At 38.8% G+C, this 16210-nt stretch overlaps 1 protein-coding gene, 1 long non-coding RNA gene and 1 other non-coding gene across 3 annotated transcripts in view; 1 reads left to right on the top strand and 2 right to left on the bottom strand.

Annotated features, from left to right (window-relative positions):
* The window catches only part of PRSS12 (serine protease 12), a 61319-nt gene extending 53810 nt beyond the window's left edge, over positions 1-7509 (top strand). Inside the window, exons 12-13 of the mRNA XM_060779021.2 lie at positions 1065-1345; positions 5468-7509. Coding sequence (XP_060635004.2) covers positions 1065-1345; positions 5468-5775 — 589 coding nt within the window. The 3' untranslated portion in view covers positions 5776-7509. The remainder of the gene's footprint in view (positions 1-1064; positions 1346-5467) is intronic.
* Positions 7510-9204: 1695 nt separating this feature from the next.
* Positions 9205-14453, bottom strand: LOC132776897 (uncharacterized). Its single transcript, XR_009631641.2, has 2 exons — positions 14020-14453; positions 9205-10199 (listed from the first exon to the last, which is right to left on the bottom strand). It is a non-coding gene; the product is annotated as an uncharacterized lncRNA (long non-coding RNA).
* Positions 13746-13880, bottom strand: LOC132777404 (small nucleolar RNA SNORA24). The gene has a single exon (XR_009631686.1). It is a non-coding gene; the product is annotated as a small nucleolar RNA SNORA24 (small nucleolar RNA).
* Positions 14454-16210: the final 1757 nt, after the last annotated feature.

Here is a 16210-nt window from a genome sequence, read left to right as displayed (position 1 = left end):
TTATTGAATTCTAGTGTATTAGGGCATTCAGTTGGCTATGTGGAACCCACATTCTGGGATGCCACAACTCTATAACATTTGTGTATTATTTTTGAATTCTTCCTCTTTACTGAAAATTGCATGGGTACCCTTCCCTACCCCCATACAGGTAATTAATCTTCTGGGTTGAAAATTAATGGTTGACTGATTTCAGAGAGCAACTAGAAAAATTCTATAGGTTGTTCAAAGAAAATAGATACCTTTGATAAGTCTCTGGAAAGATGAAAGACATTAAATGTGTTCTAAAAGTAAATGTTAATTGAAAAACCTGATTAGAAACATCATGTGTCTATCTGCTTTCTTTTTGGTCCTATTAAAATGCATACTTTTGGAAGACAAGTCCTCAGTACAATAAACTAATTGTTTTATGCTGTCCATCTTTTTTATTTAAAGTCAGCTACACATTTTTCTCTTTAAGGTTCTAGACACTAAGGAAAAACAAGGTTGATGTTGCAAGTGTTGATGTTGGAAAAGGGGTAATCTTTTCTATTCCTCCTTCCCACTACTTTGCCCCCTGTGCTCCAGCACACCCTTAACATGCTAACTATAGAGTACTGAAAACAATGCACTGATTGTCTTGGGTAAGGTTTTTTGCTACTATAAAATTATGTTCCTGCAGTAAAAACAAACTATCAGATTAAATGAATTGGTTTGTATTTGACTAGTTGTCTGTGTTTACCATAGTTTAAGCCACCACTAATTTGTAGACATTCCTGTTTTAGAAACAAAGAAGTAAAGTTTGAGTTGTTAATGAAATTTTCCCAGGATATGTGTCTGAGAAAGCCAAGTCCACAGATTGCAAACAAAGGGCAACCCATTGCCCAACATGTACCTAATACTGTCCCCAAATGCTCTTATGTTTTGTTGAAACTAAAATCTTAACCTTCCAGTGAAGACATGGCTAGAAGATTTCTAATGTGCACACCATGTACCTACTTAGATATCAAAGTTTCCCATTGCAGTATTTTCATCTATGCTATCAATAAATAAAATATTATTGTGATTATTATTTTTCTTCCTTTTAGGTATGGCAATAACACTAAGAACTATGTGATACGTGTTGGGGACTACCACACATTGGTACCTGAGGAGTATGAGGAAGAAATTGGAGTACAAGAGATTGTGCAGCATAAAGAATATAGGCCTGAGAGCAGTGATTATGACATTGCACTAGTACGTTTGGAAGGGCCTGAAGAGCAGTGTGCTCGTTTTAGCACTCATGTTTTACCAGCCTGCTTGCCTCTCAGACGTGAGAGGCCACAGAAAACTGCACCAAATTGCTACATCACTGGTTGGGGTGACACAGGTAAGAGCATTTTTATGGAATATGGTGCCATCTTGTATTGCAGTTCTACATTCATAGTCTAGAGTTACAGATCCACGACTGCTCCAAATTCGGTCATGGTAATATTGCAACAATTATAAATAGCTCCTCAATTTACCTTAAAAGTCAGTAGCCACACTGAGTGATGGAGGTCTGTTCTTCTTGCTGGTGATAAGGATTTAGCAGAATGTTTCCGGTCACCTCTAACCAGCATGCTCCATTTGGCTTGTTAGAGGTGGAGCCATGAAACATTCCTACAAAAGATCTGCTTCTGTCACCATCTTACATGAAGATGAAGGAGGCTGGAAACACCATTCTACTGTGTTGTGATCTCCTGAACAAACCTCTATTGCTGACTGTTAAGGCAGGTTTTGTTGGTCAGGGCAGGAAGTGTTACATATTCATAACTAAATAGATAATGTAGGAGCTTGACCAACATTTTTTAGGCTTCAAGGTACAGCAGTCCACAAATTAGGTTTCTTGTTGAGTTTGTATGCAAGTTGGAATGGGTACATTTTTAAAGTGTAACTCAAACCAAAAATATGTATTTTCTAGCTTTGGGTAGCATAGGGAAGGGTTTTTTTTTTTTAAAAAAGGGGTTTTTTCCCACTCCCACCCTCCCCTCCTTGTATATACAATTTATACATCAAACTACAGAAGTTACATTTGAAATATCAGTCTCAGTCTTAATTTTTCTACTCCACATCTTAACACATTTTCTAAATAATTCCTAACTGGTTCCCACATCCTCTTACTTATTGTGACCTTTTCAATTTTATCTATGTTATTCCATTTACAATTTGTTATTTCCACATTTAACATATTAACTATATAGTTATACCAATTAGTCAGTGTCCATTTTGTTTTATCCTTCCAACGCCTCACTAATACAATTTGTGCACACGCTATTAATTTGTCAACCATTTTTTCCTTTTGTATATTCTTCCCTCTTGTTATCCGTGCATGTAGTACATTTTTATTAACCATTACTATTTGTAAACATTGTATTGATTTCCCCTTCAATCATTTTCCAGTATTCTTGCACTTGATCACATTCCCATATCATATGATTAAACAGCCCTCTTTGTTTACAGCCATGTCAACACCTATCCTTTACCTCTGGTACAAAGCGTGAAAGTTGTGCAGGAGTTCTGTACCATTTTTGTAACATTTTCCTTCTTGCTTCCCTTAGTACATTATACTTTTCTTTTGCTATATTACATAGGGAAGGGTTAACATGCCTGTGGTGTTTGTTTTTCTGTCTGTGGCCCTATTCAAAATATGTCACTGCATTTTCTGTTCCTGTGATAACTAGATTTTGAAAAATTTGGTTTGTGAAAAAAATGATTTATGAGGAAGCTTCAGTGGAGACACCTTTTCTCCATGATAACTCTTTCAGGAGTGAATTTCCCTTCCAAGGGGTAGATTTCTCTTACCATGTTGTCTCACCCCCATTTGTAACTATAAGTCTTTTGTAAGTCAGATGTTTGTAACTCAGGGAGTGCCTGTATTTACAGTTTTCTAGATACAGCTCACATCTTACTAGGGAGATGGTCAACTGCTCCACTTCTCCTGGAAGTGCTTTTTAACATGTAAAGTCGGTGCTCATTGGTTTAAATAAGCTGCTTGAAGACATTTGTGCTCATGAAAGTAGTTTATGTCGGTGTGTTTGCCAAGTTGCTCTTCCTTCACATTCAAGATGATCCCAACCTTCAGGATAAGATTCAGGGACTGCAGCTTTGTAGAGCTAAAAAGATTGGACAGCTTTGTTCTGCGACCAGAATTCTACTCACAAAAGTCAAGATTCCAGCTCTTTTAGTCTTACAATTTTGTATTTTTTTCATTTCCTTCTTGTACTACTTTGTTACAATGTACATAATGCCCCAGAAATGAAATTTTACAAAACAGTGCGAGCACCATTTTCTAATGCTTTTAATTTAAGAGGTTTTACTTCATTTCCCCTATTTTTTCCTCCACTAGTTGTTGCACTTTTCTTTTGTTCTCTGTGATGTTACATGTTGCCATCCCCACTGGTTGCTTTCCAAAAGCTAGAATGAAACATACTACTGTTCTACAATCTAATGGCAATAAAAACATTTTCTAGCTTAGAAAAAGACTGCATTTTGGTTTCATTTCTTGCTGCTATTGCTGTCCTATTACTTCAGCTTAACTACCTAGGGTGGAGATGTTTTTGCAGCATTCAAGCAAGACAGACAGACAGACACAGACACACATACTCGTAGGTCATGATTTCACAGACTCAATGCTTTTTTTTCTTATTCTTTAATTAAAGTTGGCAAAAAACTGGCCAGTGTTTGATCTTTTCTTGAATTCATTAATGTATTATTGTATGAACAGATGTCTCTTCAGTAAGGAAGGAACAAAATGTAATACTACACACACAATAGGTTACTGTAGCATTTCTGCTTAGCTTTGCATTTTAGATCAAAGCAAATACTTGGCAGTTTCTAAATGTTTATGTGTCTGTTCTAGTTCAAATGAGTTCTTAACATGTTGTAAATTCAGTAAGAGAATTATTGAAAATTTCACTTTTTAAATGTTTATATTCAATTTAATTGTTAACTTTGAACTTGTCTGGCAGGAGTTTTGTGTTTTGCTGAACAGCCATGATAGAAAAGCATACTTATTGACTTCAATGGAAGTGAAGTTTCTTAGTCAGTGATCTGTCATTGTTTCACAGATTGTTGATCTGTCCAATTTCACATTAATATGGCAGGACTGTTGTCTGCCTTTGGTTTGAAACTAGTTCTTAATTGTGGAGCTCACATTTGCATCAAATTTTAATAGCGCCACTCTACTGAATTGCAGGGAAGGAAACTTTATTGTTAGGGCTGTTTGACTTGCCCAAGGTTATCTAGTAGGTTTCATAGCAAACCCAAATTTGAACCCTGGTCTTCAGTGTTACAGTCTTAAACCACTACACTACACTAGCTCTTTTAGTAGACTACAAAATTAGGAATTGGTTCAGTAATTTTCTGCAAAACAGTCATTACAAATTCCTATGATCTGAGCATACGTATATTTATTGAATTAAACCTCCATCTTTGTAGACTAGAATTTCATGAATTGGTTTTTCTGAACTGGGTTGAGGCATACATAAAACTGCCAGTTCTTTCTGACATACTTCTGTCTGTACTTTATCACATGTGTGTGATACATACCTCTTATTGTAAGATTCCTTAATATATAAAATGATCCTTCACTGTACATGTATCCAGCAACTATTATATCAATTCTGGATGAACAGTGCCATATACTATTTACTAAGTGTTCATTTTTCTTTTACTTGTATATCGTAATTTCTTGAGAGAAAACATGTAATCTTGTTCATCCCAATTTATGCCACTAGTTCTGCTCAGACAGACCATCCCAATACTGTTCATCGAATCCAGGGAGAGTGTGGATGAGAGAAGCCTCCCACAAGGATAGTAAAACATCAGTGTCCTTGCAGATAGCCAATTTTCTCACACCAGAAGTGACTTGCAGTTTCTCAAGTTGCTCCTGGCATGAAAAAAAATCTTCAAAATTCAACAATCAAAATACAAGTATTTCCCCCCAATTCCACCATCTGCCCATTTCCTCCTGAGAACCTCTACGCTTGACTTGCCATTCCTTAATACAAAGGTACAGGAATACTATTGAATATTTATTCCTCAGTATGTTTGAGCGTTTAATCATTTCCCCCGGTTACCATCTTATACTTAACAATCTAAGGTCCTCAAAAGTATTCTTTTTTATTCTTCATCATCCTGTATCCCATTGTACATTTTTCCCCTCCTCCTCTCTTCCCCCCCTGCCCGGGAACAGTTTACTACCATCTTTCCCTTTATTCTGGAAATGAGACCCTTTCATTTTGCCTCCCAGGACTTTCCGGTTTGGCCCACTATATTTTTTCCTTTTACTAATATAATCTTGAAGTAGGTAGTCAGCTGCTGAAAGCAGAATCAAAGATGGCCCCTTTATACTACATTATTAATGCATACTCTCACTCTCCGAATAACATCTATTGGTGAAACTTCATGCATTTTGCTATAATTTTGTCTCTCCAGTTATGTTAACTGTCATCCCCTCCCCTTTCTTCAGGAAAAGCCTACTCCAGAACATTACAGCAAGCTGCTGTCCCCCTGCTTCCTAAGAGAATTTGTGAAGAACGCTACCAGACAAAGTTCACAGGAAGGATGCTCTGTGCTGGAAATCTCCAGGAGCAGAAACGTGTGGACAGCTGCCAGGGAGACAGTGGTGGACCACTGATGTGTGAACGTTCAGGAGAAAGTTGGGCTGTGTATGGGGTAACCTCTTGGGGTTACGGCTGTGGAGTCAAGGACTCTCCAGGCGTCTATACCAAAGTCTCCTCTTTTGTACCCTGGATAAGAAGCATAACCAAACTATGACCATATTGCACCTACTGTTTCTAACAATATTTTCCCTCTGTATGTCAGATCAAGATACTAAGATTACTTGTTTTAAAAGTTTTGAACTGTTGGACAAGTAACAGGAAAGACTACCATACACCTTCAATGTCTCCCGTTCCCCCCCTCCCCCTCCGTACAAGCAGCAGATTAAATAGCTGCACAAATCAGTTTAATGTGTCTGGATAAAGATAGCCATAAGGAGGTTTTCACTAACTTGTAAACAATGTTTTATCTATGCAGACAAATGAAACCCTCTTGGTTTTACTGCACTGTTGAGAACAATTAATTCTGAAGTAATCGTTTATTCTTTGTATGTGATAATTCTTTCATAATATTCAGTGTTCATGAGGGCAACAGGTACTATTCACTGTACCTGTTTCATAGTCGACCACGGTCAACCTTCAATAATTTAATTTCTTACCCACCTCTCCTTGTGGCTCAAGGTGGGTCACAGCAGTCAAAACACACAAACATTGCAAAATTTCTAGACACATATTAAAATGTATTTCTATAGGACATGAGTTTTAAACTCATGCTTAAAACTGGCAGGATAGGCCTGCCAGAAGAGATTGGTCTTTAGATGGGTTATAAATGCCAACAGCTAATCAAATAATTGACACTTATCTGGGTAGTTTCCTTGAAACTGTAGAACAGGAAAATACACATAATATATGAATTGTATGTAGGCAATATTGTGATAGTTTTGTCAGATGGAAGGAGAGGTTCTAGTTCTACAACATACTTTTAAAATGTAGTAATGAGGTCTACTTTCTACTGAATAAATTCCAGTTTGTTAGCCTGTGGATGCATGTATGTGTGTGATGCCGATACTGTTTTTAGCATTTCCTTATGTATGACGTTTGGTTGTTGCATTGGTTATCCAGTACCTCAGAATCACTTGAACTGTATAAAATTGCTTTTGATAATGAATTCTTGTGCAACAATAAAAGTATTGTCAATGTACTTAAGTGCTATGCCCAATTTTAGAAACATTAAAGTGTTGTTACATACTCTGCCCTTTTAAGCTTGCTTAGCTCAGGTTTCAGAAGTTTTTCCTTTAATGTCTAATAGAATAGCCACCCAGATAACGGGCTAGTGTTCTTCTTAAAGCTGGCATTATGAAAACAGTCTATCCAAGTGCTTTGCAAACCATACTGTATTGGCGAACATAGCACTTTAAATATATAATGTAGTTGAGTATCCTTTATCTGGAATTCCGAAATACTCAGAACTCAACACTGACCACATGGGTGCTGTGATAGTGACACCTCTTTGTCAGTTCAATACACACACAAATATATATCTTGCACAAAACCCCCAATATTATTTATAAAAATTACAATTAGGTTATGTGTATAAGCTATAATGAAGCATGTAATAAATTTTGTGGCTAGATGGGTTCCATCTCCAAAATATTTATATACAAGCATTCAAAATCCAAAACATCAAAATTATAGAAAACTTCTGGTACCAAGCATTTCGGATAAGGGATCCTCAAGCTGCATTTAAAAGGTTTATAAACTCAAAATTATGTTTCAGCTTCAACTGACTTCATTTGATGCAATCCATTTTACGATGAATGGAGCTTACTAGCAAAAGTACACCCAGGCACTTCATCTTTCTATTTGTTAAATGTCTTTCTGTGCAACATCATTTTTGTCAGCAGAGCCATACAATGTAAACTTGTCCAATAAAATGTTACTTAATTCCTTTTCTGCTCTCTTGATGTATTTAACCAGATGATCACACTATTAGCATTCAAATTTACGTGTTACTCACACCAGATCTTCTCCATACTTTTCCAGACAAGTCCCTGAATGATACCAACATAAAGTAACAGTATGGCACAGAATCTGAAAAAAATTCTGTTCCCAGTTTGAAAGTGTATTTTCTGTTTAATTGTGCAGTACTTACTTTGAAAGTCGTGGTTATAGTTCAGAAACTCTTGTGGCTACTGCAAACTATGTTGAATTGGTTGAGACTCTAGGGAATATTCATTGAAAAACTGTAGCAAAATGTGCTGCAGGGTGTACCTCCCTCAAAAACAAAGTTTAATTTCCCTCCCATGTTTTTATGATAGAACCAATTTCAGAAACATAGTGTAAACTGCACCTGGCTTGTGCTTACACATTTCTTTCTGCACTGAAATCAGTTCACTAGATCTGGGACTCACACCATACCTGATTAGAAAACTTGGATCTTAAAGGTAATGAAGTGTTTCTTTATATCAGCACCAACACCACCCCCTTGTGGACAATGAATAGGCTACCTGAAAATGCAATCAATCCTTATTCATGGCACAGGTCTAAAAGTGATTGTCACCCTTTTACATTCTAATATCTACATATGTTGTGATCCTTTGAACTAATTTGCTGTTATTCTTTCCAGCTACTGTATTTGCTGGCCCCTTTTCTTGTTTCTATTTTGAAATTTAGCCTGCAAGCTCCTTTGTAGCTGGGGATACTTCCTTTAAAAATATCACAATTGCTAGACATAACACTTTGGAGGACAAGTCCTAGACATAAAACATTTCCAAATTAAAATTTAATATCAGAGATAGAAATAACATGGAAACAATGTCACTAGGTGGCTATACCACACAACAAATGAGTAGTAAAACTGGGACTTTTTATTTCAAACTATTACACATGTGAAATAGAAGAACAAGGGCAAATTCTCACATAGGCGTAGTCAGATTAGAATTCCTTTCCCAGCTCAAACTTTACCAAACACTATGCAGACAGTGACAGACAGAAGTCTGTGCTTCTCAAACCTCCCTTCCTTGTAATGTAGATGGTAAAAAGGTTATACATTAATCATGAGGAAGGGGGCTGGGCAGGCATTAAAAGCCTTTGAAAAGAGTCTTCCTGACAGGTACTTATTACATGGAAATATGGCTATTTGCAGTCTTATTTGTGTGGTGGAAGCATGTATAGTATAAATGGTCCAGTGTTGAACTATGACTCAGGGGACTAGGGTTGAAAATTGCTGCTTGGTTGTGAGACCAACTGAGTGATCTTGGGCACATCAATCTCTCAAGCCTCAGAGAAATGCAATGGCAAACTTCTGAAGAAACTTTGCCAAGGAAATCCCTTGAAAGAGTCACTTTAACTTAGAATTGACTTGAAGGCACACAAGTCATTTGGGTCAAATTCAATATAAAATAACCTCATGATTTTAATAGCATTTTAAATTTCAAAACAAATTAAAATCTATATATAGGGTAGGATTGCACCATTGCCCACTCATCTGAAACGGATACGTGACACAATTAAAAATTTTACAAGTACGTTTTAACATCTAAATGTGCTTTCGTACATAGCTTAAGTATTACCCCATTAAGCTTAATCGAGAAAGCTATAAATAAAACACATACTACTAAAGTATTTAAGGAATACAACACAGCAGTATTTCTCCATCAGTATTTATATGAAAGACAGAAAGCAAAAGGATACATACAGACTCAAGTTGAACTTTTCAACAAAAAAAAAAAAAAAGATTAGGAACTGTTCACGTGTTTTCTGAAGCTGTTACGGAAGAAGTTGACACTGTTTCCGCAACCAGCATCTTAAAGTTCTCTCAACGTACCCATCGTGCACCATTCTTCCGATAGCCAAGCAAAGCAATAATGTGACGCACACGTTCTTGTGAAATGCCGATTATGCTTGAAATTTCTCTCTGAGTGATAAGACGATCATCCTGAATCAAGCTGTCAACCTTTTGCTTGTGAAACTCGGTGGTTGCCGTCACAGGACGTCCAACTCTTTCTTTGTCACACAAGTCATATGTTCCCACCTCAACATTTTTAAACTTACTCGCCCAACGACGCACAGTACTCACATCAACACAATCACCATAAACAGCTTGCATTCTCTGATGAATCTCCTTTGGGGCGACACCTTCTGCTGTCAAGAATTCAATGACTGCACGTTGCTTAAGTCGCACTGGCTGACTGTCTGCGTAGGGTTCCATACTTCGCACTTTAACTACACAACTGTTCAATGCTAAGGCTTCCTGTCAAAATGGAACTGTAGAGGAGCATCTACTGAACAAGCCAGTACCTTTCACATACCAGTACCGTCATCTGTTGAGGAGTTGCGAAGGTGGAGGCATTACTTTTCATTCAACCCTCGTATATCCAAGTAATATGAAGGAAATTCAATTAGTGAGAACTACTCTCACACGTATGTAAGGATTAATGTAAAGGTATCAAAATACTTGTTTCAACAAATCAATTATTTTATTTTACAGCCAAAATATCTTCACTAAAATTCACATATCTTCCATTGATGAACTGACTGATCTAACCCTTTAGGGCATGTACAATTTCAGAGGTTGGAAAGTTTTTGTTTATGTGATAAGCATCACCATTCTTCAAACTCAGAACTGCGAGCACATCCTCCCTGCAAATAGAAAAATAGAACATTAAGTTTGTATGCTTTTCTGATCTGTTGTCAAACATTTGGGGACCCATTTTGCAGATAGCTTCTTTATGTTCAAATGTTCATGGATAATGACACAAGCACGTTCATGAAAAATCCCCATGATGTCTGCTATTCCTTTAGCTGAAATTTGCGGATTCTCCAGTATGATGTTGTGCACAGCATACATCATCTCCGGAACAACAACCCCACTCGGTCGTCCAGGATGTTCCTCATCATTGGTGCTGAAGTGACCAGTCTTAAATTTGGCAACCTAGTTCTAAACTATAGAATATGAAGGGCATTGATTCCCCAATGTCTGTGACATATCACCTTTGCAGACTTTCCTTGCAGAAACAAGAATTTTATCACTCATCTGCTTTCATTTGCTGGGAATATTGCCCTAGACTGCCATTTTGTTTTCCCACGTTTAGATCACTGTTGCCATAAGCTAAAAACACAAAATTTTTGAAAATATAGGTATTCATGTGATGTAACATTTGTTACCATAGAAACAAAAAAAGAACACAGAGCCAAAGACTTATCAGCTTCCCCTCTTAATAAGTATTGGAAACAGCATTCCAGACAACTGTTAGATATTTAAGACTCATTTACTTGTGGAAATGCCAATCACAAAAGGATATTACAGATAGTATGCATTCATTTTCTCTTAAACATCTTGCATTTTACATCTTTAGTAACATGACTGCCAAATCACTGCTGAGATTAATTTCAAAGAGATTCATGGTCTTGCCAGTGATCCAAAGCAGTTGAGAAGGGAAGACAGAACTCAAGCACAAGTTTCACATAAGCTATTAATGTTGCTTTCATGTTCAGGATAAACTTCTAAAGAAAGGAAACTCTGTGGCAGGTCTCACCACAGGACAAAACAGTCTTTTTTCAGAACAATTCTTTTCAACAAGTGGTCCTGTTCGGGGTGACCAACTGCAAAATACGGGTCAAGATCTGCCTTAAAGTGCGCATGTTGGTTTATATACATGGATACAAAATTTAAGTATTTGATAATTACAACTGAATTATATTCAATATCAATAGATGCTGATCTTTAGAATTCTTTCCTGAATTTGGTTTAGAAAACCTTTCTAACAGGGGCCACGTTCAAAGAGAGGAGAGGAAATACCTAACTTCAGTTCCTACATTTAAACGTGTGGTTATCCTGCCAAATGAGGTTATTCCTTCCTAGATCTGGAAAACCTGAAGATTGTAGTGTATGTGCTGGTAACTTCAAGGTTGGTCTTCTGCAATGTGCTTTGCATTGGGATACCCTTATACCTATGGTTCCTTTGAGCTTGGTATAGGAAGTCTTTCATACAGGGGCCACATCCAAAGAGAGCAAATACCTAACTTCATTTCCTGCATTTAAACGTGTGATGCTTATTCTGCTGAAGAAGATTCTCTTCTCACTCTCCATTTGAGGCAAAAATAGCTTTAACTGACTTCCTTTAGAAGCTATAGCCCTATGCAAGTTTGCAAGCGCTGAACTCCTTTTACATGCTATTGTATGAATAAGCTTATTTATTTATTTACGACATGTATATGCCGCCTTTCTCACCCCGAAGGGGACTCCGACTGACTTACAAGATATATATATATATATACACACACACACACTATATTGTAAGCGTAGTACAATATCAGTATTAAAAATTACTACAGTGTACTATACCATTATATTGTAATATTGTGATGTCTTGGTCTAAGACAGAGGTCCTCAAACTTTTTAAACAGAGGGCCAGGTCACAGTCCCTCAAACTGTTGGAGGGCCGGATTATAATTTGAAAAAAGCATGAATGAATTCCTATGCACACTGCACATATCTTATTTGTAGTGCAAAAAATACTTCAAAACAATACAATAATTAAAATGAAGAACAATTTTAAATACAAATGTACTAGTATTTCAATGGGAAGTGTGGGCCTGCTTTTGGCTGATGAGATAGGATTGTTGTTGTGTGCTTTTCAAGTCATTTCAGACTTAGGTTAATCCTGAGCAAGAGCCTGGCAAAAGACCTTGGAGGGCCGTATCCGGCCCCTGGCCTTAGTTTGAGGACCCCTGGCCTAAGATCTTTTCCCTCCTCTGTTCATTTCCTTGTTTTGGCCTCTCTTTGGGTGGACTGTTCCATTTGTGCTTTTAGGGGTGGAGTTTAAAATCCCCCTAGAGGCCTAGCTCTGATGGTTTAGCCCTGCTGGCTCAGCACTTGGTGGATAGGTCTTTCCCCTCCATTCTTTCTGGAGCAGAGCTATGAGAAAAAGGGCCTTACAGATTTATACACTAGTACATACCTCATAGTCACTATAGCTTCTACCTTTCTATTGCCAGCATAGCTAGTACTGACCATAATAACCGTGTATATGCCCCAACTCTGGCAGTCTTTAGGAGGAGCATGAAGACGTGGCTGTTCCAGTGTGCCTTCCCAGAATAAGGAAAATTCTCAGCAAAATGCCCTCAAAATGCACTTAACCACTTATATAAGACTGACTGCATCCCCTCATGTCTCTTTGAAAACCTTGTTCATGCCCAGCGTTATTTTTTAAATTTTAAACTACTACATTTGGCCCGCCCATAGGTTTAAAAACTTAAAAAATAACGCTGGGCATGAACAAGGTTTTCAAAGAGACATGAGGGGACGCAGCTGTGTGTAACTGCTATGGTTTATTGTTATGTGATTTATATTAATTGTATTGTATTGTTATTGCTTTTGTCTATTGATGTACTGTGGACTTGGCCTCATGTAAGCTGCACTGAGTCCCTTGGGGAGATGTTAGCGGGGTATAAATAAAGTATTATTAATATATACCATATAGCTTGTACTTTGTCTCTAGTATCCTTCCCTCCAATGAGCAGTCAGGCTTTATTTCCTGGAGGATGGCCTGGTTGGATCTTCTCGCAGTCCAAGTATTGTATTATATATACTATATTATATATAGTACATTATATATCTGAGGGACCACCTCACCCCCTACCAACCCCAGAGATCCCTCCGTTCTGAGGACCAAGATCTATTGGAAGCCCCCAGTGTCCAGACCTTGCGTCTAACAGCAACCAGACGCAGAGCCTTCACAGCAGTGGCACCATCACTCTGGAATACTCTGCCACCTGAAGTCCGTGCCTTGCGGGACTTACCAGCTTTCCGCAGGGCATGTAAGACATACCTGTTTCGACAGGCTTTTAATGTTTGATAGTGTTGTTTCTAAATTGTTTTTAAATTTTGTTAGATTTTAGCTATTCTTGTAAGCTGCTCTGAGCCCCAGAGGAGTGGCGGCATATAAGTTTAAATAATAAATAAATAAATAAATAAAGGTTCTTGTAGGATTTTTCGGGCTATAGGACCACCTCACTACCTCTGAGGATGCTTGCCATAGATGCAGGCGAAACGTCAGGAGAAATGCCTCTAGAACATGGCCCTATAGCCCGAAAAAACCTACAAGAACCTAGTGATTCCAGCCATGAAAGCCTTCGACAATACATTAAATAAATAAACTTATATAGTATTGTATTATATATACTTTGTGCCTTGCCCAAGTCAGAGTCTCACCCCCAATTGAATGGATGGGAGCCATGCCAAAAAGCAAGGTTGCGGATTTCTCTACCATGACTAGGAAGGGAGGCTGCCATACTGGCAGGTCCCATGGAAGCATGGTCTTCTGCGCGCCTTCTGCGCATGCGCCCGGAGCTCACTCCCCTCCACGTGATGACGAAACGCACAAACAAGGCCCAAACTGCCACTATCGGCGCACAATGGACTCGTCCCGTTTTCCCCACGAACGCAACGCTTCCTTACCTTCGGTTACTCTTGTCCTGTGCCTCGTTTTACGAACAGGGCCTATCCTTATCTAGTACTCCTATCCCACTCCCTCATAATCTCTCCCCCCCCCCGCTCAGAAACAGAAACGGACCTCAAGGCGCATGCGCCAAGGCCACTCTCATTACACTCTTTTCAGGCCTATTCCCTCCCTCCGAAAGAAAAATCCTTCAGCTAAAAGCAGGATTAGTACTATATTAGGCCCCAATACAGCCTCCCCTGAGGGGAAACAGCAAAAACCTACAACCGAGCTGTATAACGCTCTCTCTCTCCCTCCCTCTCACACTCCTCCTGGCAACTCTGGAAGCGCTTCCGGAAAGAAAGAAAGCCGCCCCTCAGAGAGGCTTTTATACCAGAAGGAAGGCCACGCCCCCTTTGGCGGCCTCGAGGAAGGAGGGGCCCCTCGAGCGCTGCGCATGCGCTCTAGGTCTCCCACTTCCTCTTGGGAGTTGAAAGGGGTGATAGGCAGAGGGCGCCTCTTCTACACTGCCCAATTAATGCCGTTGGCTCAGTGCTATGGAACCATGGGAATTGTAGTTTGATAAAGCATCAGCATTCGAGTAGACAAAGCTAAAGAACTATAGCCATTCCATAGCCCTGAGCCAAAGTGGTGCCAAACTACATCAATTCTATATTGTAGACCAGGCATGGGCTAACTTCGCCCCTTCAGGTGTTTTGCACTACAACTCCCACAATTCCTAACAGCCGGAATTGTGGGAGTTGAAGTTCAAAAGTTTGCCCCTGCTTGGTGTATGCGCACACAATGAAATACAGATTCTCTGCTTTGAATTGGGTTATATGGCAGTGTAGACTCTTAATCTAGTTCAAAGCAAGTAATGTCGATTTTCTGCTTTAATTTGGATTATATGGGTTGTGGCGCAGTGGGTTAAAGCCCTGAGCTGCTGAGCTTTGTTGACCAAAAGGTCGCAGGTTCGATTCCAGGGAGCGGCGTGAGCTTCCGCTGTCAGCCCCAGCTTCTGCCAACCTAGCAGTTCGAAAACATGCAAATGTGAGTAGATCAATAGGTACCGCTCCGGCGGGAAGGTAATGGCGCTCCATGCGGTCATGCTGGCCACATGACCTTGGAGGTGTCTATGGACAACGCTGGCACTTCGGCTTAGAAATGGAGATGAGCACCACACCCCAGAGTCAGACATAACTGGACTTAATGTCAGGGGACAACTTTTACCCAACCCTATGGCAGTGATGCCGGATATACACTGCCATATGGTCCAGGATATCAAAGCAGATAATCCAGCACTTTATATAGCACTGTAGACTCATAATCCAGTTCAAAGCAGATAATGTGGATTTTCTGCTTCAATAATCTGGATTATTTGGCAGGGTAGAAACAGCATCAGACCCCTTCTATACTGCCATACAATGCAGGTTATCTAAGCAGATAATCCAGATGATATGCTTTGAACTGGATTATATGGCAGTGTAGACTCACAATCCAGTTCAACGCAGATCATCTGGATTATTTGGCAGTGTAGATCCAGCATCAGATGCCTTCTAGACTGCCATATAATCCAGGTTATCTAAACAGATAATCCACATCATCTGCTTTGAAATGGATTGTGAGTCTACACTGCCATATAATACAGTTCAAAGCAGATCATCTGGATTATCTGCTTTGATAACCTAGATTATATTGCAGTATAGAAGGGGTCTGACGCTGGAGCTACACTGCTAAATGATCCAGGTTGTCAAAGCACATAATCCAGATTCTCTGCTTTGAACTGGATTATATGGCAGTGTAGACTCATAATCCAGTTCAAAGCAGATAATATGGATTTTCTGTTTTAATAATCTGGATTAAAAAGCAGTGTAGACTAATAATCCAGTTCAAAGCAGATTATGTGGATTATCTATTTTGAGAATTTGAATTACATTGCAGTGTAGATCTAGCCTCATAATGGCTAACAATGTTAAAAAATAAAATAAAAATGTACAATTTAAAACCAATGTAGACGCCAACTCCTACACTGCCATATAAAATCCAGATTATCTGCTTTGAACTGGATTATATCACAGTGTAGACTCATATAATCTAGTTTAAAGCAGATAATGTAAATAATATGCTTTGATAATCTGGATTAGATGGCAGTGTAGGTGGGGTCTAATGCTGGATCTACAGTGCCATATAATCCAGATGATCAAAGCAGAC

Source organism: Anolis sagrei, chromosome 5 (assembly GCF_037176765.1).
Source record: "Anolis sagrei isolate rAnoSag1 chromosome 5, rAnoSag1.mat, whole genome shotgun sequence".
In the NCBI taxonomy this organism is placed as follows: domain Eukaryota; kingdom Metazoa; phylum Chordata; class Lepidosauria; order Squamata; family Dactyloidae; genus Anolis; species Anolis sagrei.
This window is presented reverse-complemented; position numbering and strand designations above follow the sequence as displayed.